Consider the following 19,358-nt stretch of genomic DNA (forward strand, 5'->3'; position numbering starts at 1 on the left):
CCCCCCCCCCATCCAAACATGATTGTGCAAAATGGCAATTGAATTTCCACAGCCCGGCATTCTGTCCCATGTATCATTAGGTAATAGATGTCAGAACTTCCTAATTAGGTTATCACTGACTAATTTCAACTTCCAAGTTGTCCATTTTTTAGGAGAGATATGCAAATGTTTCCTGTTCAGACTTTTCAAGTAATCAGGATGCTTTGGACTATATGAGTCCCACATTATAGTTTTCTAGTTAATATAAACTGAGCAATTGAAATTTTCTTCCTAAAATGAATATATCTTTCTGTGTGATTGCGAACCTCAGAAAACCAGATTCTAATTGCATGGAAACCTCTGTACACACATACATGTATAGACTATGAGCATACATTCTAATCAGGGCTTTTTTTGTAAAAAAAAAGCCTAGCAGGAACTCATTTGCATGTTAGACCACACCCCTGATGTCACCATTGTTTTGCACAGGGCTTTTTTGTAGAAAAAGCCCAGCAGGAATTTATTTGCAAATTAGGTCACACCCCCTGACACCAAGCTGTGTCCTGCTCAAAAAAACCCTTATTCTAATGAAGTCATCTGGTTGGGGGCAAAATTTGCCTCTACGTTCCTGTTTTTCCTTCTCCATGTTTTTACTCTACTCCCTTAGAATATCTGAAATGGGCTAAAATCTACCTAAAATGTTATATATTCATTTGAGGGATATATGTCATTAAGCTTCATATACATTCCATCCCATCCCAATGAATGCTTGCAGGTTGGTGGCAGAGCTTGCTGCTGCAGTCCTGTTTCTCTTGTGCAAATTCTTTGTGTCCCTTGGCTTTACAATTCTCTCAGCTGAGAGAGGGATTTAAAAATGTCCAGTTTTCAGAATTTCTATTAAAAAGGCATCTCGTATCCCCCCCACCCACCCCAAAAATCATGTTTCTAGGTAGCCCTAGTCAGTGGGTCCTGTGCATCAGTGTGCCCATTTTATATAACTTTATATGCAGGGGTGGAATTCTAGCAGGGGCTCCTTTGCATATTAGGCCATACACCCCTGATGTGGCCAGTCCTCCAAGGATTGCCTACATCAGGGGTATGTGGCCTAATATTCAAAGGAGCTCCTGTTAGATTTCCACCCCTGTTTTTATGTAAATAAGAAAGTATACCTGGAATACATTAAAAACAAACAGTGAGTAGAAAATAAGCATTAGATGACATATGATCCTAGTGGGATCCCACTCCCTACAAAATATATGATACTATGTTACAGCATGTTCAGTTTTCGTTATTTCTAGTTTAGATTTTGTGCTACTTAGTGAAGGTTTGAAGCTTTTAATAAAAACTGATGCAAAGCACCGCGTGTAGATAGCTAAGCTTTATGTCTTCATTTTGAATAGTTATATAAACAAGCAAGCGTGATTCTGTTTCCTCTGAGGCCTAGTTCTTTGAAACTGCAGAAAAGTAGTAAATGTATATATAGGCTTTATCACAGACTGCAGGTGGCAGCTCATAAACTTAATGTTGTTTCATACAAAAAGAAGAAAATCCTCATGGAAACTAGATAATGTCTCTAGTCTAATCTTCTCCCTGACATGCTAGTTTTGTTTATGTAGGGTTTTTTTTTGGGGGGGGGGCATATTTTAAAGAGTATAGCTGAAGTTAACAAATGTAATATTGTTGTAAAGTTTACAGATGAATTTCTCAGTCTTGCAAAGGAAATAATGAGCTTGCCGATGTTAGCTCATTTCCCTATGGTTCGTTTAGACTGTGAGGATTTGAAACAAGGTTTGGTTGACAAAGCAAGAAGCTTTGGAAATAAATTATTGGACAAATTGGTCCGTAACCATAGAAGAGAAAATGAAACGTAAGTGAATTTCTTGCTATATGTAACCTTTTGCTTAAAAAAGATATTACGAACATGGTATTGTAATGTGTTTCCTTTTATGTATTCATCTCTGATTATCCTTGTGATTTTTTTTCTTGCTGAACATTGACAGCCTGCTGCTATGACCTGTTTTTAAATATAAGTAGAGCATAAGACTGAATGCTAGGTTCCAGTCCTGATACTACAAGAGTCACCTTGTCTTGTTGCATGAATAGCAGGTCTTGTTCACATAATATAGTGTATGTAGCCTTTGGCATTGAAGGACAAGATCTAGGTAAAAATCTTTACCCAGCACCACGCAAAGAGGTTTTCAGAATTAGAAAAGGGTAGGGAGAAGGATGGAAAGGGAGGTAGGGCTGCCTCTGACCTCTAGTACCATATCATAGGGATTATAGGAATGGCCATGTGTCCCAGAGGTTAGTGCAGAATTATGCAAGCAAATAATCATGTTAATTGAGTTAACATTTTTGTGGACTGTTGGAAAGCATGCGTGATGTAGCATAAGAACATAAGAGAAGCCATGTTAGATCAGGCCAATGGCCCATCCAGTCCAACACTCTTTGTCACACAGTGGCAATTTTTTTATATATATATATATATATACACACACTGTGGCTAATAGCCACTGATGGACCTCTGCTCCATATTTTTATCTAAACCCCTCTTGAAGGTGGATGTGCTTGTGGCCGCCACCACCTCCTGTGGCAGTGAATTCCACATGTTAATCACCCTTTGGGTGAAGAAGTACTTCCTTTTATCCGTTTTAACCTGTCTGCTCAGCAATTTCATCAAATGCCCACGAGTTCTTGTATTGTGAAGGACTTTGCCCAACTTGATTTATTTTGAAAAGGTAGATAGTCTACTCTATAGGGGGTTACATTGCTTTGAAGGAATAGGTTTACTTAACCTCTCTCCCTCATAAACATTGCCTGGAGCCTACAGCCCATTAAAAGCCCTAGCAAACAGTGCCTCCTAAATACCTCTAGATGCAGGTAGGGGCTGTGATTGAAAAAGCAGGGACTCTAGTTGTTGCCAGGTGGGCTACCCTAAGCAAAGGGAACAACTAGGTGCCAAGCTAAAGACCCCAGCTGATGGGTTCCCTACAGATGGGAAGAGACGGTCATTGAGATACATGGGTCTTGGGCAGTGAAGGGCTTTAAAGATCCTAACCAGTACCTTGATTTGAATTTTGAAACAAACTGATAGCCAGTGTATCTGTTTTAAAATAGGTGAGATTCATTCCCATTGGCTAGTCCCTGACAGTAATCAGACTTGATGCATTCTGAATGAGCTACAACTTCTGGGTTGTCTTTAAGGGCAACCCAATATAGAGTGCCTTACTGTGATCCAGTCATGGGATTTCAAAAAGATAGATCAGCATGGCCAAATGTTATCATTTCAAATACAGTCAGGCGACAGAGACAGATCTCTCTAAAATATATCTCCTTTATGTTCAGATCATATTGCAGCCTAATGATAGTCTCTTTTGCATATGTCCAATAATAATCCAGATCGATTTTAGTATTTGTATTCAATCCAATTTAAATAGTTAGCGATACTTAAGATTGCTCGTAGATTTTTCGAGGCCTCATTTCTCTTCCTTTGAGCTAGCCTCTCGTTGTTATGCAAAGCGACCCATTAGCCAACGGTATTGAAAAGTCACTTACTTGTCAAGTAGAATTGCCACATCAAGAGTAGAAAGACGCTACATCAAAGGCGTACTGAAAAAAGCGAAAGAAAGAAAGCAGTCAGACGTTCATCTTTTTCTGCTGGTACGCCAGTTTTCATGGCTGTGGAGCCTCAGGACATGCAGGAAGCACAGGGGCAGCCGCCGCTGAACCCCTAGCTCCCCGCAAAAGTCCCATGCCGAAGAAAAACCCCTCCAGGGCTTTTCTATGGGGGTGCCACTTTGGTGACACCCCTCCAACAGCCAGAATCAGAGGCGCTGCAGGAAGACAATCTGCGAAGACCTCTGAAGGCAAGATGACAGAGCCTGGAAGTCATTGTTTAGCATTTTAAAAATGTTGCTTTGATTTTACTGTATTTAATTAATGTGCTAATTGATTTTATTGTATAATGCTTCAAGAGCTTTCTTGGAAAGCCTTCTAGAAATATGAGAACTAAATAGATACATGTCTTGTAGATAACCACATTAAACCCTTTAAATTTTGATATATATTAAGATACAAGTATTTTGCAGGATATGCCATGAATTTGAAATGATTAAAGAACGTGCATTAAAAATTCCTGAGACAACTGAGGAAATGATGGCAAGTATAGCATATATAGAGAAGGCTAAAACTGTAGGTATCCAGCAGCTGAATGAAAGGATCAGGGTGAGTGATCATATTGTTTCTGATTTATTTACTAATAATGCAGGTGGAGATGGGATCTTAGGTTAAATCCAGCTAGCTTTGGTTGCCTTTCACTATACTGCATGACATTGCACACAAAACTGAATGTAATAAACAGCATGCTTTTGGATATAAGTAGTACCACAACATAAAATCTATTAGTAGTGTATCTATAGAATTGCAGCCAGGTTCTGTTTTTCAGATTTTGTTTCAACTTCATTCTTCATTGTGCTTTTGTGATGTTGTTATATGAGAGGAGCTTGAAGCACTTGAACAGCATACAGACTTTCATATGACTGAAATATATTTCTGCAGTTTTCCCACCTTCTTGTGCATCCATCACTATTCTCATGTCGTCGCTCTCTAATAATCCCTTGTCCCAACTCTTCTTTTGTGGCTAGTTCTTCCTGCCTACTAGTTTTCTTTCAAGCTTTGATATAATCCACAATGCTTATATCTCCTAGTAAAGGCCTAGGTTCTAGTGTGTCTTTGGGTGGTTAGAGGACAAGTTGCTTCTTCATGATCTTTGTGCACAAATGATGAACTTTGCACTTGCACCAATTTGGAAACTTCTAGAGCCAGCATTTAGGCATGAAAATTCTCCCTCTCAGAGATAAACTTCAGCCTGTGCATGCCCAGAGGGGAGGAGTTGTACTTTCCCACAGGTTTTTTTTTAAATCTGCCACAGGTGCAGCAGTGTTTGAGAACATCTTTGAGAGCTGTTCCTTACAAGAGCAGTTTTCTCTCTTCTTTTTCTTCAAAACTATAGTTTAATGTAGTTATAGTTAGTTCTTCAGCCATTAGTGTTTTTTCATCTTAGTGTAAAGATACCAGAGGACACACCTATCTGATGGAAAACTGGAGGACTTGCCAAGGAAGCCTGTCTTATTCTCTAGTTCTTCCATCTCCACAGGATTGTCTGACAACTGAAACCATACATATTCCAGGTCCCAAAACTGAGCTCCACATAGATTTTAATCCAGCTCAGTATCAGTGATCCTCTTTCGAGTCCTTCCCAGGATTCTGTGGTGCCTCCTATCGAGGTGAAAGGTACCATATCACTTTTTTCTTCCTTTGTCACTGAAATATCCTGTCTATTATAGGAAGTAACATAGAATGTTCTCCTGTGTTCTCCCTTGACACCAAAGCCTCTTAGATGGATCCATGTTCCATGGCAATCCACCATGGCTGGGATTTAACTACAACCGTCTCTTATCCCATTTGACAGTGCTGTGTGGCTTTGCCTTTGGTCTTTGGTTCTGAAATCCCTCCCTTAAACTACTTAGTGTCTTTTCTCCTGAAAGCTAACTCTAGAAGTTTCCAAATTTGAGCTCAGTGCAAGTACAAATACCATCAATGTGAGTTCACATCTAGTCACTAACCAGTTTAGCTGTCATGTTGAAAGCAGTATGACCAATCCTGAATGTGGAATTTAGCCTGTGATTATTATATGAAAATTTGCTTCTGTAATATACTTGCACTTTTTTTAAAAAGGCATTTTAATTCTAGTTTAACTGGAATTACAAAAGGGAGGGGCTGTATATACTTAATGTTAAAGGAAAACACAGTAGTTTTAAAACAAATTGCTTTTTAAATTAACATTTCAATAAATGTTAATTTAAAAAAAAACAATTGCTAGTACCGGTCCAGCATTTAAATTTTCCATTTTCCATTATTATTCCCAACAAATAGACAACAATTCCATTAAAATGTGTAGCCACGGATGTGGCACATAGAACACTTTCTATAGGAATGCCAGTAAACCAGATGGAACCAGTAACAGTTTGATGGATATTATTTTAAGTCAGGAAAAGGCTTAGCAGCAAAACACAGGATCTGCATCACAGAAACCTCAGGTTTCGTCTTTGGTAATCTCAGTAAATTGAATTTCAGTGAAAGAACCTCTGCTGGAAAGCAGTAGACAGTTCTGGGCTAAATGGCCAATGCTATGACTGTATAGTTTTATTATTTATTTATTAATTATTTTCAATTAATAACCTTCCCTTCCCTCAGTGGTCTCAAGGTGGGTAACAGCAATCAATAAATATACAAATTTAAAAATTAATTCATATAATAAAAGCAGTACTGCACACTAAAAGATCAACTTAAATTCTACAGATAGTGGTATCAAATTTCATCTACTCATCCAAACATTCCCCCAGCTGGTATAAACAGATGATATATTCTTAAGATCAAGGTCAATTCAACAGAATCATTTCAGCAGGGAGGCCACATATGGATAAACACCACCTCAGACAAAGGCCTGGCAGAACAGCTCTGCTTTATAGGCCCTGCGAAACTGTAAGAGTCCCCACAGGGGCCTAATCTCCATTGGGAGTTTGTTCCAGTAGGCAGTGGTCAGGACAAAGTGCTTTCAGTTCTGGCAACTTTAGTGACTCGCCAAGGGTTGGGAGCCTCATTCCCATACCTATCCCACCTCAGGCCAGACACAGGACCACCATCTTTGATGGATTAAGTTTCAGCCAGCTCTGTTGCAGCCACCCCACCACAGCCTCCAGCACATGGCCCAGATTTCCAGGGCAGAGTCTGGGTGGCTAAGACAGCATAATGTGTTCATATTTTTACACATATCCCATTTCTCTAGCATTGGCAACTTCAGGGTGCAACACTGCTAGATATAATTTCCTGCAGATTACTTGGGTGACTTCAGCACAGGATTTCTTGCTCTGGTTTGGGTTATCAACTGCACAGGCCTGTGGCTTTTGTCTTTGGTCTCTGTCAGCCCACTGCTTTCTCTGTGCTTTCTCAAACAACCTTTGATGTGATGTTTTCTGCTGGTATTAAGCGGAAGCATGTTTGTTTTCTATGTGGAAAGTATGCTACACTTCAAAAATAGCATTAGTTTGGTGCTATTTTTCCTGTCCTGATCCCCACAGCCACTATTTCTTTCCCTGTGCCACCAAGGGACTTTATCAAAAAAAAATTTTTAAAAATCAATGATAGCTAGGTCACCATAGTCTACTCTGGATTGCCAGCTTTCAGATAAACAGGTGTATGTTGCTGTAACATTATCAGAGATTTAAGAAAGAATATGAAAAAGCCCCCTGGTGGCATGAGGAAGGAAATGTCAGCTGTGGGGCAATGGAACAGGAAAAGTGCAGGAAAACCCACCACATGGAAGTCCATTGCTGTTATGCTGAACTGGCAGTTACAGCAGCAACAGGAAGACTACAGGGAATCATTGACATGTATAGGACACCCTATAAGGTATTCATAATATTTGTTTTGTTTACAAGTGCACACACAGATTTTGTGGATGCAAACAGATACTTATTTGGGGCAACTGATTCTCTACCCCACAAGTTCCTGCACCCTCAGGTGCTTCACCTTCAAGAACTCTATCTGCCTCCCCCACAAAGGTGATAAACTGCTTTCCTCCTCCTCAAAATCTCACATGCACTTTTCTCAGGGTCCTGGTGAATTGCCAATTCAAAAAAACATCAACAGCTTTTAAAGACAATTAAGGTTGTTTTGTGTCAAACCCTTGAGTTCTTTTCAAAGTCATTTCAGGAAAAATAATATTGCTACGCTTATTTCAGAGATATCAGTAGCAAATTCACAATATGCTTAGTTTCTCCTTGGGTAGAAGGGAGGGAATGCTGAAGCCCTTTTTGCTGCTATACTGTGTTGGGAAGATGATCCTCCTCCCCACCCCAAAATTTTTTAAGATAAATCCCAGGGGACTAATTAAATGGACCCTGGATTGGGATTTCCCCTATCTCATGTACATTTAAAGTATTGTCTAATCAGTTTCTGATAAAGAAGGAGCACACAATTAGTCCTGAGATTTGACTCTTCCCTTTCTCTAGTCACAGAACTAGGAAAGAATAGCATCCATTCAGTCCCTAAGAAATTGGGATTTCTGTTTTTAATTTCTATTTGTTTGAGAATTGAAACTATTTCATTTCTTTTATAGGAATGCAAGCAGCGAATGAATTACCTGCTAGATGTTTATCTGTTTGATCAAGATGACTTGACACTCAATGCAACGGTCCTGTTGTGGCCTGTAAACATTAATCCCATCTTTGATGAAAATGATGATGTAAATAAATACTTTGTTTTATATACTACAGTATTTTGAGACCCAACTGAACTAGTTTTGAAGCCTGATTGGGTCACCTTTAACATGTTAGCCAATGTTGTGTGCAGTATATTTGGTCTGATTTATTGGAAGGCAGCTCTTGTGAGATGATGATGTCACGAAGTTTGATCCCCGTGGAAGTAGTTTTGCCATCCAATGGGTCCTGGAGCTCTCCCAGAATTTCATCTGATGTACAGACTACAGATGTCATTTCTCCTAGAGAATATGACAACAGCAAGGGTGAATGCTATGGTACCATACCCCTGCTGAGCTCCCTTTGCTCCCCGAACTCCACCCCTAAATCTCCAGGAATTTCCCAGCCCAGAGCTGGCACCCCATAGATGCCTTTCAGTAACTTTCTTTTAATAAATATATATTTTGTGTTATAGATTATTGAAATGTCGAAACGTAAAGGTGAAAGTGAGTTACTGGCCAAACGTGAGAAACTGATACTGGAAATAGAAAAGCAGACACGTCGTATGCAGGAATTCACAGAATACTCGGATTTGGACCGCATGCAACAGGTCTGTGTTACAACGGGTAAAGAGCTTAGCATGTTTGGCAGAGGACAAAAAATTAAATGGTGAAGATTTGTATCTGTTTTGTAAAACTGATAACTTGATAAGTTCACCATCTCACTATCATATTACTATCTTTTCTTGAGTCCAGTGGCACCTTTAAGACCAACAAAATTTTATTCATGGTTTAAGCTTTCAAGTGCATGCACACTTCTTCAGACACATTATTTAGATAGTGTCAGAAAAGTTTTGTAGTAAGAGGAAAAATTCATCAGAAGGAGATCAGATAGTACATATGAAAAGCAAGATTTTCTTTTTTCAGGAAAGCAATGGTTTACCTTTATGATTAATATGGGGGGGGGGGTGAAATCCTGTATTTAGTTCTCAGTCTGCCAAACATGTAGCTCCCCATTGTAATATTTGAGACCCTCACTCTGTGTGATGTGCTGTCCTCTCCCTAAAATTGCAAATGAGTGGTGAAGCCCTCGCTTGTGTGGAAACTTCTGTGTACAAGTGACAGCTGGACTTTGTGGATACTATATGACCAGGGATGATGCATGTTTAACCTTTGGTCAATGTCTTTGCAAATTCCTTTCAGTGCAGTATCTATGCTCCTGATTGCTCTGTGCTAGTGTTTGGAGAGGCAAAGCATTCAGTTTCCAACAAAGTTAACAAATAATATTTGAGACAACATTCATAAATAATATTCAGATTATTCAAGATTTATTAGAGGGTTGGGAAATAAGTGGTTCATTTAGAGTGAATTTGCACAGGTTTTATTTCCTGGGATATATCTTGAAAATAAATAGTGCTGTTTATGCTAGATCTTTCACTGGACCAGTCCATCAGTAGAAGACAGTGGCAGGTGTGGATCCTTGCACTATTTCTCTCCTCACAGCAGTCCTTCTGCCTTGGGAGAAGTTGCTTATTGAAGGACCTGTATGTACTAATAGACATGCCAGGCAGGGGGCTGCAGTGAGGGCAGGGGAAAGGAGAGGAATCACTTACAGCTCACTGGAACCAGTTCCTTGGATGGAGTCATGTTACACTTCCTGTAATGTCCCTGTGAGGGAAACTCAACTTGTGTTTAATATATGACCCCGGGACACACCTTAAAAACAGTGGGGGAAGGGGTAAATCTTTTCTTGAGGGCAGCATTGCAACAGGAGAGGCTTCATTTATTTCTTTTATGTTATTACAAAATTTGTATCCTACCTTTCTGTCCCCGTCAAGGATCACTGTGGTGACTAGCAAAGCATATATAATAAAATAATAATTCCTTCTCTTCCACCCAACACACTTTTGCTAGCAGAAATGGATTGCAGGGGCAGGTTGTTGTTTGACTGCTTGTTTCACATTGCTCCTGAACCGACACCTAGAACCAGCAGTGAAACAAACAGCCCACCCCCACAACTCTTCTCTGCTAACCAGAGGAAGGGAATAATGAAGCCCCTCCTGCAGCCACCCCACTCTGAGGAGGTGATTTGCCCCTTCCACACACATGCTATTTTTATCATGAGTTCTGGGTAACATGCTAAATGAAAGTTGGGTTGGGGTTTCCTCCAACTCACATTTAACATCAGATCAGATCTCAAAAAAACTTTGAAATATCAACAAGTGCAACAATCTATTATAATAGTAATAAGCAAGAAGATAAAAAAATAAATGCTTATGAAGTTGCCAAAATAGTTACATGTTATAAATTATTTTGCATATTAGACCATAGTCTTTATGACACATTGGTTATTAAATATTCTTGGAAAGATGATTGCATTAAATTAGAAAAATTAGTCCAGTGATTTCTCCAAATTCTATTGAGTTTTCCGTTTCTGAATAAACATGAAAATGTATCTTTTAGTGGATTATGGAAAACATGTAGTTGTATGCTTTATTTCTAAAGCAGCACTTCTTATTTTAAAGAATGAATGATTTACTGTCTTGTGGGGCTATGGAATGATATGTTCTTAACTGAATTGTGTCACTGTTTCTCAAGACATATTCCTGTGTATGTTTTCAGTATGTAACTGAAATGCGAGCTCTGCAGAAACGCATACAAGAAGCCGATGAAATGGTTGCCTTTATTAATAAAGAAGAGGGGCTCTTCCAATGGGAACAGACAGAGTATCCAGATTTGGAGACTTTAAAAGTTAACATTGAGCCATACCAGAAACTTTTTGTTTTTATACTGAAATGGCAGCGGAGTGAAAAACGGTAATGAAATAGATATTGTAATAAAATCATTATTAAAATAGTGAAAGGACTTTTATTTGTTGAAGAAAAATCTGTGGCCATAACTTTATTTGAATTCTTACACCGTTGTGTTTGACAATAAATGTGCATGCTTTGTTTATGAGGCAGTAATATAAATTTATTATTTACCTTTTAGATTTTTTGTATTATATTAAGATATTAGTATATTTTATAAAACGTATATGCTATCTCTCCAGAGATCGGTTTGAGACAGTTTACAACAATATGAACATATGAAGCTGCCTTATACTGAATCAGACTTTTGGTCCATCAAAGTCAGTATTGTCTTCTCAGACTGGCAGCGGCTCTCCAGAGTCACATCTATTCGCCTGGACCCTTTTCTGGAGATGCCAGGGATTGAACCTGGGACCTTCTGCTTCCCAAGCAGATGCTCTACCACTGAGCCACCGTCCCTCCCAATTTTTGAACATATGAACATATGAAGCTGCCTTATACTGAATCAGACGTTAGGTCCATCAAAGTCAGTATTGTCTTCTCAGACTGGCAGCGGCTCTCCATGGTCTCAAGCTGATGTTTTTCACACCTATTTGGCTGGACCCTTTTTTGGAGATGCCAGGGATTGAACCTGGGACCTTCTGCTTCCCAAGCAGATGCTCTACCACTGAGCCACCGTCCCTCCCATAAACAATAAAACAAGACCATTAAATTACAGTAAGTAAAGCCCAAGCCATTAAAACAAGCCACTACAATCAATCCAAGGCTATTAAAACAGCTCTAGGCATAACATTCATTTAGCACAATTTTTGAAGTTCTAAAATGAAATTCACTAAAAATGTTTTGATGTAAAGTTTTATAGTTGTCATCCATATGGCTGTGCAAGATTAACATTTTTGCTTTCCTTTTTCTTAGGTGGATGGATGGTGCTTTTTTAGACCTCAACGGGGAAAGTATGGAAAGTGAAGTAGATGAATTTTTTCGAGAAATTTACAAGACACTAAGGTTTTTTCAACAGAAGCTAAAAAAAGCTGAATTAGAAAAAAAAAAGTCAATGCAACGCAGACAACTAGTAGATGAAAAGGTAGAGGAAGAAAAGAAAGATAATCCAACCACTATAATGTGTGCTGCAGTAATGGAGCAGATTAAGGATTTCAAGGTAAATGGATATTTCTAAAAATAGCCCCATTACAGTTCTCACATTTGTGATTTACACATTCAAAAGTAATTTGGAAAACACTGTAGAATGTTCAGTAGTTTTTGAAAACTGAGTTGCATGTGAACACTTTTGAATAAGGCTGCTTTGCAATATCCTATAGATCTTCCTGGACAGCACTGGCCCATAGGTGCCTGGCGTCCTAGGCAGGTGCTTTCCTGCCAACCCCCCCCCCCCCGGTGCCCCGCCAAGGTGCGGCACCCCCCCGCCTCCTCCCTCCCCTTCCTTTCCCAGTTGCCTCCCTCCCTGCTGCGGCCGCCACTAGCCCCCTCCAGCCTGCCCCCGCCCCCTCCAGCTCGCTGCTAGCCACCTCCGGCTCACCGATGCACCCTGTGACCCCACCAACGCTGCAGCGCTCTGCTCACTCGCTTCCCCTTCTCCCCGCTCCCTGTGACTAAAACTAAGGCCTGCCGGCTCCTCGCAGCCCGCACCTGCGTGTTTTGTTAAGAGACTCTTAACAAAATGCGCAGGTGCAGGCTGCGAGGAGCCAGCAGGCCTTAGTTTTAGTTGTGGGGAGCAGGGGGGAGAGAGCATGCAGAGAGCGGGGGGGGGCATGGTGGCCGGAGTGGGGGCAAGCCAGAGGGGGTTAGCGGCCGCAGTGGGGGGAGGAAGGCAAACTAAGCGCTTGCCTGGGGCACCAGAGGGGGGGGAGAGCCCAATTTGCCACCTCCCAGCACCCTAGGCAACTGCCTAGTTTGCCTAGTGGGCGAACTGGCCCTGTTTCTGGAGGTTGTTCATGGAGTTGCTGCACAGCATAAAGTAATTTTTAAATATTACAATTTTCAGAACACTTTTACAGCAGTGAAATTTATCTTAAAATACATTTTCTGTGTTCCAGGAACATATCCCTCTGGTCACTATCCTCTGTAACCCAGGCATAAGGGCTCGTCACTGGCTACAGATGTCCGATATTGTTGGATACGATTTAACGCCAGATTCTGGAACAACATTAAGAAAAGTTCTAAAGCAGAACTTGACACCTTACCTAGAGCAATTTGAAACCATAAGTATGGGAGCAAGCAAGGTATGAGGATTAACTCTTACATACCAGTTTCATATAATCCAAATTAATTCAGAGGTAATAAAATAATTTATTTGCACTGTGCTCTAGGAATTCTCACTAGAGAAAGCAATGCACTTGATGATGGAGACATGGGATACTATTTCCTTTCAAACAAGCTTATATCGTGAGACTGGAGTTAGTATTCTATCTGCAGTTGATGAGATTCAGACTATTCTGGATGACCAGATTGTAAAAACGCAAACAATGAGGGGATCGCCTTTCATCAAACCGTTTGAAAGACCAATGAAGGTATTTGTAAATATTAGTTTATCCATCTCTTTCATTCAGGCTATATTCATATATTGTTTGTTTAATTTGTTGGTTGTTGTTTTGTCATTAGATTTTATTGCATATCCTAAGATGAGTAAATGATACTATGGTTTTTTTTTTTTAAAAAAGAAACTTCATTTAAGGGCTGGATCAAGATGCATGGCTGCTTTAGTTTTTCTGTAGCAGCAGAAAAGAGCAAAAGTCTAGTAGCACCTTAAAGACTAACATCTGTGGCACAGTGTGAGGTTGTGTGAGTCACTGCTCACTTCTTCAGGTATCTGAAGAAGTAGTGACTCACGAAAGCTCATACCCTGCCACAAATCTTGTTAGTCTTTAATTTGCTACTGGACTCTTCTTGTTTTCTACTGTTTAAGAGCTGGACATTGAAGTCTGTTTATTTCAAAGAACTTTGAAAGTTATAACTTTTCATCGGATTGCACTGTAGAGTCAGGAATTCTCTGTGTTGAATCTTGTCAGTCTTGAAATTACTAGAGAAGGCTATGACCTGGTGGTGGAGTATATGCTCTGTATGAAGAAGCTCAGGTTCAGTCTTGTGAAAATGATCCGCAATAAAGTTTTTAAAAACTGCAAATACCCGAAGGGGATGCAACTTTGAGGATCCGAAAAGAATGGATTTTCATACGTGTGACACTTATTTTTATATACATGTGTATATTTTCAAATATATATCCCATCCACATGGAAAATTCTAGATCCTTAGACACTTACACTGGACAAAAGCTACCATACTTTCTTGGAAGTAAAGGTCTGTATCAAAAGAACATACTAACACTGATCTCAGCCATACAAGGTGCAAGGTGTAAAGGAGAACAGTTTATTTGACCTTTCAGATCCCAAACATGGTGTTTTGAGGCGCCATGGTGCCTACCTACACATTTCCTGATGCCTGCCAAGTGTTTTTTTTAACTGGGCAAAGTCAGATGGGGCTTTTTCCAGTAGAGCTTCTGAGTATAGATTTTTTTAAATGTTGCTTTGGAATTAGCTGCCACTATAGCTCAAGGAGCTTCATTGTGTGACTGAAGGTCAGCTGCTGCTGCCAGAACAGGGAATTCAGAGAACCTGGTTGTTACTTTGCAGTACAATGATATGTCAGTGCTTGATTTAAAACAAAACAACTTTGGTGGTGTAGGAGGAATAACCCCATTGAACACTGGTGCAAGGAAAATGTGGGAAAATCTGCTACATAAAAGCCTCATTGCTGCTGCACTGTGTATGTAGTCTGAGTTGCCACAGGGAAACCACAAGCCCTTCCCTGTGTAGAAAGCAACTAGGACTGAGAAGACTTAGAAAAGAGTAAGAGTCCAGTAGTACCTTAATGACTAACAACATTTGTGGTAGGGTATGATATTTCATGAATCACTGCTCACGAAGGTTCGAATTCCTACCTGGCCATGATGCCCACCTTGCACCAGTTACAGTCTCTGTCAGTCTACTTTCACAGCATTGTGGAGATCAAATGAGGAGAGCAGTGAACCATGTGTGGCATCCTGAATTCCTTGAAGGAAGGGTGGGATAACAAAGTTAAATGAATATTTTGATCTCCCTCCTGTTTCTGTTATCAGTTTTGGTAATGTAAAAAGAGAAGAAGAAAAGGATTTATACCCTACCCTTCGCTAGCCAAAGGAGTCTCAGAGTGATTTACAAATCTCCTTTCCCTTCCCCTCCCCACAACAGACACTCTTCGAAGTAGGTGGGGCTGAGAGAGTTCTCCCAGAACTGCTCTTGAGCAGAACAGCCTTGAAGAACTTGTGGCTGACCCAGGTTACATCAGCAGGTGTATGTGGAGGAGTGGGGAATCAAACCCAGTTCTCCTAGATAACAGTCCATGCATTTAACCACTACACCAAACTGGATCCAGCAGATTTCTGTAAACAGAAGGGTGGGTATATTCACCAATTCCCTTCTCCCATTCTGACTTCTGTCTTCCTTTGGTGTTCTTGGGTGGAATCTCTTGTCCCTCAAAAGCAGCATTTCAGGTCTTGTTTTGGAGTGTAGGAGGGAGGAGGAGGTACAGCTCCACTGTCCAAAAACCCTTCAGTCAGCAGAAATAACCACTGAATTCAAGCTAAAGTTCTTTATTTTCTGTTCCTTGCTTTACCCGCTTTTTAGTTGAGATACCCTATGCCAAGTACTTCTTTGTATTTTTAAGGAGTGGGAAGATCGCTTGATTAGAATTCAAGAAACTATTGATGAGTGGTTGAAAGTGCAGGCTCAGTGGCTTTACTTAGAACCCATCTTTTCTTCAGAGGATATTATGCAACAGATGCCTGAGGAGGGGCGTCAGTTCCAGACTGTGGACCGATATTGGAAAGACATCATGAGATACTGTGTCAAAGACCCCAAGGTAAAATAATATTGATGAGGTCAGTAGTTAGGAGGTGAGGCAAATACATAGGGTTGAATCCTACAGTTTTCAGATGCAAGGATTGCAGATCTTTTCCGCATTCCCCTCCTGGCAGCCCTTTTTGCACTCTGAAAGGTTTATTCCCAGGGTTGCAGGATCCAAATGGACTAATAGCCATGCTGGTCAGAAGGCCTCAGGAAGAGGGGGAATGGAGTAAAATCACTGATGGAAGAGACAAAAAGGACAATGTTGTCCCCTTCCCCTCTGCAGCCTCTTGACTGGCATGGTTACTAGACCCACATGGCTCATTCTAATGAAGCAAAACTTCTTATTTAGCTCAAGCAAAGCAACTGGATCCAGTGTAGCTTCATAGACTCATAGAGTTGAAAGGAACTTCCAGGGTCATCTAATCCAGCCCCCTGTGCAATTCAGGAACCTCACAAATATCTCCCCCACACACGCACGTCTCCAGTGACCCCTGCTCCGTGCCCAGAAGATGGCAAAACCCTCCAGGATCCCTTGCCAAACTGGCCTGGAGAAAAATTGCTGACTGACCCCAAAGTGTCAATCAGCATTTCCCTGGGTATGTAAGAAAGGGCCATGAGAACTAAGCACTGATGCAGCCCTTCCTGCCCTCCTTCTCATGATCTGCCTAATTCACAGAATCAGCACTGCTGTCAGATGGTGATCCTCCAAAGGAGAGCCCACCATCTCCTGAGGAAACCTGTTCCACTGAGGTACTATTCTGCCAGGAAGTTCTTTCTGATGTTTAGCCAAACTCTGTTTTGATTTAATTTCAACCCATTGGTTCTGGTCTGACCTTCTGAGGCAACAAAAACAATTCTGCACCATCCTCTATATGACAGCCCTTCAAGTACTTGAAGATGGTGATCATATCACCTCTCAGTCATCTCCTCTCCAGGCTAAACATACTTAAATACTAATAGTAATTCTTTTATAGACTGTCAAAACATTCATAAATCTTTTTGAAAAAGAACCTGTTAGAGTTGGTGCCTATACTCTAACAGGTAAGTTTGATTTGGAAGGAAGCTCTATGATTTGGTACCCCAAGGAAAAGGTCTTATTCCAAATAGCCACTTAGCTTAGCAGGAGTCATGGAACATAAAGAGGATTCCCAGTAATTTCTTACAGGACCAGTATTCCTTTTATAAATTTGTAGGGAAACTATAATGTGCCCTTTCTGCCATGTGAATTCAATGAATGCATGTACCAGAAACCAGGGGTGCTTGTGGCTCCTTTCTGATATATACTCATTTGCTGTTCTGAAGCAGCTTTTGGTATTTTTGATACCTTTTACTGATGTTTTGGGCATTGAAATCTCTATTCTGTGCTATGCCTGGTATGCATACTGATCATACCTCGTTTATATAGGTTCTTGCTGCTACCTCGTTGACAGGCTTGCTAGAAAAGCTTCAGAACTGTAATGAACTTCTGGACAAAATAATGAAAGGGCTGAATGCTTATCTTGAGAAGAAACGTCTGTTCTTTCCCCGGTATGCCTATGTAGTGCTCATGATCAAGCTAGAATATGCAATATTTGTATATTTGACAAAAAATATGTGCAAGGGAACGCAGGAACTTGGTAGGCTTACCATTTCTTTGAATTTCTTTGTAGCTTTTTCTTCTTATCCAATGATGAAATGTTGGAGATCCTATCAGAGACTAAAGACCCTCTCAGAGTCCAGCCTCATTTGAAAAAATGTTTTGAAGGGATTGCTAAACTGGAATTTCTTTCCAATCTGGATATCAAGGCAATGTACAGCACTGAAGGTGAACGTGTGGAGCTGATTTCAACTATTTCAACTTCTGAAGCACGAGGGGCTGTGGAAAAATGGCTGATACAAGTAGAGGATATCATGCTGAGGAGTATTCATGATGTCATTACAAGATCAAGGCTGGTATGTTTTTATTAGGATGGCTCTTGCAAGATACAAATACAGACCAGTGTTCCCTCTAAGTTGAGTTAGCGTGAGCCAGCTCACAGATTTTTAGCCTCCAGCTCACACATTTTTGTCTTAGCATAGGAAGAATGACCCCAGAGTAGCTCACAACTTTAATGCCTGTAGTTCACAAAGTAGAATTTTTGCTCACAAGACTCTGCAGCTTAGAGAGAACATTGATATTATTATTATTATTATTATTATACAGACCTGCCTATATAATTTCATGCTATTTTCTTCTAGTGTTTATGGCCCTGTGGTTTCCCTTGTCTTATTTGACATTTAAGCAGGTAAAAACTGGTTACTGTGGCCAGAATGTAACAAAAACCTGGAAAGAAAAATAAAACAAATGAGTTTTACATGGCATTACATAGTTCATGGTCTAAATATTTAAAACTCTTAAGAGTATTTATGTTTGTTTGGGCATAACAAGGATTTCGGTTATTTTTAGAAAAACAAAAGAACAAAATATTTCTGAAATTTTTGCATTCATCTGCAAGAAACAACTGCTGGATATTAATCTTTTGCTGTACAACTTGCAGTTGCGTGTTCTTAATTTCAGGTGATACCTGTATGAAAGGTTTGTTAAAGGAAGGTACTACAGGGGAGCTAAATTAATTTTTTGCAATCGTCTTTATTGCAGAAGTTGACAGAGATACCCATGACAGAAATCACAATTTTTATTAAGGCTTCTGAAGAGCTATGTAAAATTGAGGTGATAAGAAATTACCAGTCCTAAGTAGAGTTACACCCTTCTGTCAATTGAAGTCAGTGGGCTTAAGAAGTTTGTAAATCTGTTTAGGATTGCATTGTATGTTCTTCTAGTTAACAAATAAAAATCAACAAAATCCAGATTACATTCAAAACTTCTTAAAGAAGTCTACTATAAACTTGTCAGCCTTCTAGACCAAGGGTCCTCAACCCCCGGGCCACGGCCTGTCCTTAACCGAGCTGCCTAGCCTCACTGCCCCCCGCGGCCCCATGCAGCCTCGCTGCCCCCCACCCGCAGCGCCTCCTGCCCCCCACCGCGGTGCCTTCTCCTCCTCCCTCCATTTTTACAATATTAAGGTTGGGAAAGGGGCTGTGAAGCACCTTCTGGGCTCTGTAAAGGCCCAACCCCCCCCTCGATCACCTGATCAGCAGAGAAACCACGCAAAACCGCAGCAGCAGTGATCAGCGGTTGCTAAAAAGCTGTGCTGCCCTTGCCTCCTTCCCACTTCCTTCCCCCACCCAGGGGCCACGTGGGGGGGGCAGTGAGGCTGGGCGACCCTGTTAAGGAGGAGGCGTGGGGGGGCAGGACAGTGAGGCTTCGCTGTATCGGGGGGAGCAAGGCCAAATTTGGTGCCCCCACCCTGCTGGCCCTGGGGCCATGGTGGGCCGGCCGGCCCTGGGGCTGGTCCCTGGAGTCAAAAAGGTTCTAGACTATGTGTCTCTAAA

At 40.7% G+C, this 19,358-nt stretch overlaps 1 protein-coding gene across 1 annotated transcript in view; it reads left to right on the top strand.

Moving 5' to 3' along the window:
* DNAH12 (dynein axonemal heavy chain 12) overlaps positions 1–19,358 on the top strand; it is a 194,923-nt gene that overhangs the window by 22,752 nt on the left and 152,813 nt on the right. The window contains exons 11-21 of the mRNA XM_060239731.1: positions 1,668–1,846; positions 4,068–4,203; positions 8,159–8,284; positions 8,713–8,847; positions 10,859–11,052; positions 11,962–12,205; positions 13,101–13,286; positions 13,374–13,574; positions 15,766–15,960; positions 17,353–17,474; positions 17,597–17,879. Coding sequence (XP_060095714.1) covers positions 1,668–1,846; positions 4,068–4,203; positions 8,159–8,284; positions 8,713–8,847; positions 10,859–11,052; positions 11,962–12,205; positions 13,101–13,286; positions 13,374–13,574; positions 15,766–15,960; positions 17,353–17,474; positions 17,597–17,879 — 2,001 coding nt within the window. The remainder of the gene's footprint in view (positions 1–1,667; positions 1,847–4,067; positions 4,204–8,158; positions 8,285–8,712; positions 8,848–10,858; positions 11,053–11,961; positions 12,206–13,100; positions 13,287–13,373; positions 13,575–15,765; positions 15,961–17,352; positions 17,475–17,596; positions 17,880–19,358) is intronic.

This window comes from Heteronotia binoei, chromosome 5 (assembly GCF_032191835.1).
Source record: "Heteronotia binoei isolate CCM8104 ecotype False Entrance Well chromosome 5, APGP_CSIRO_Hbin_v1, whole genome shotgun sequence".
Lineage (NCBI taxonomy): Eukaryota > Metazoa > Chordata > Lepidosauria > Squamata > Gekkonidae > Heteronotia > Heteronotia binoei.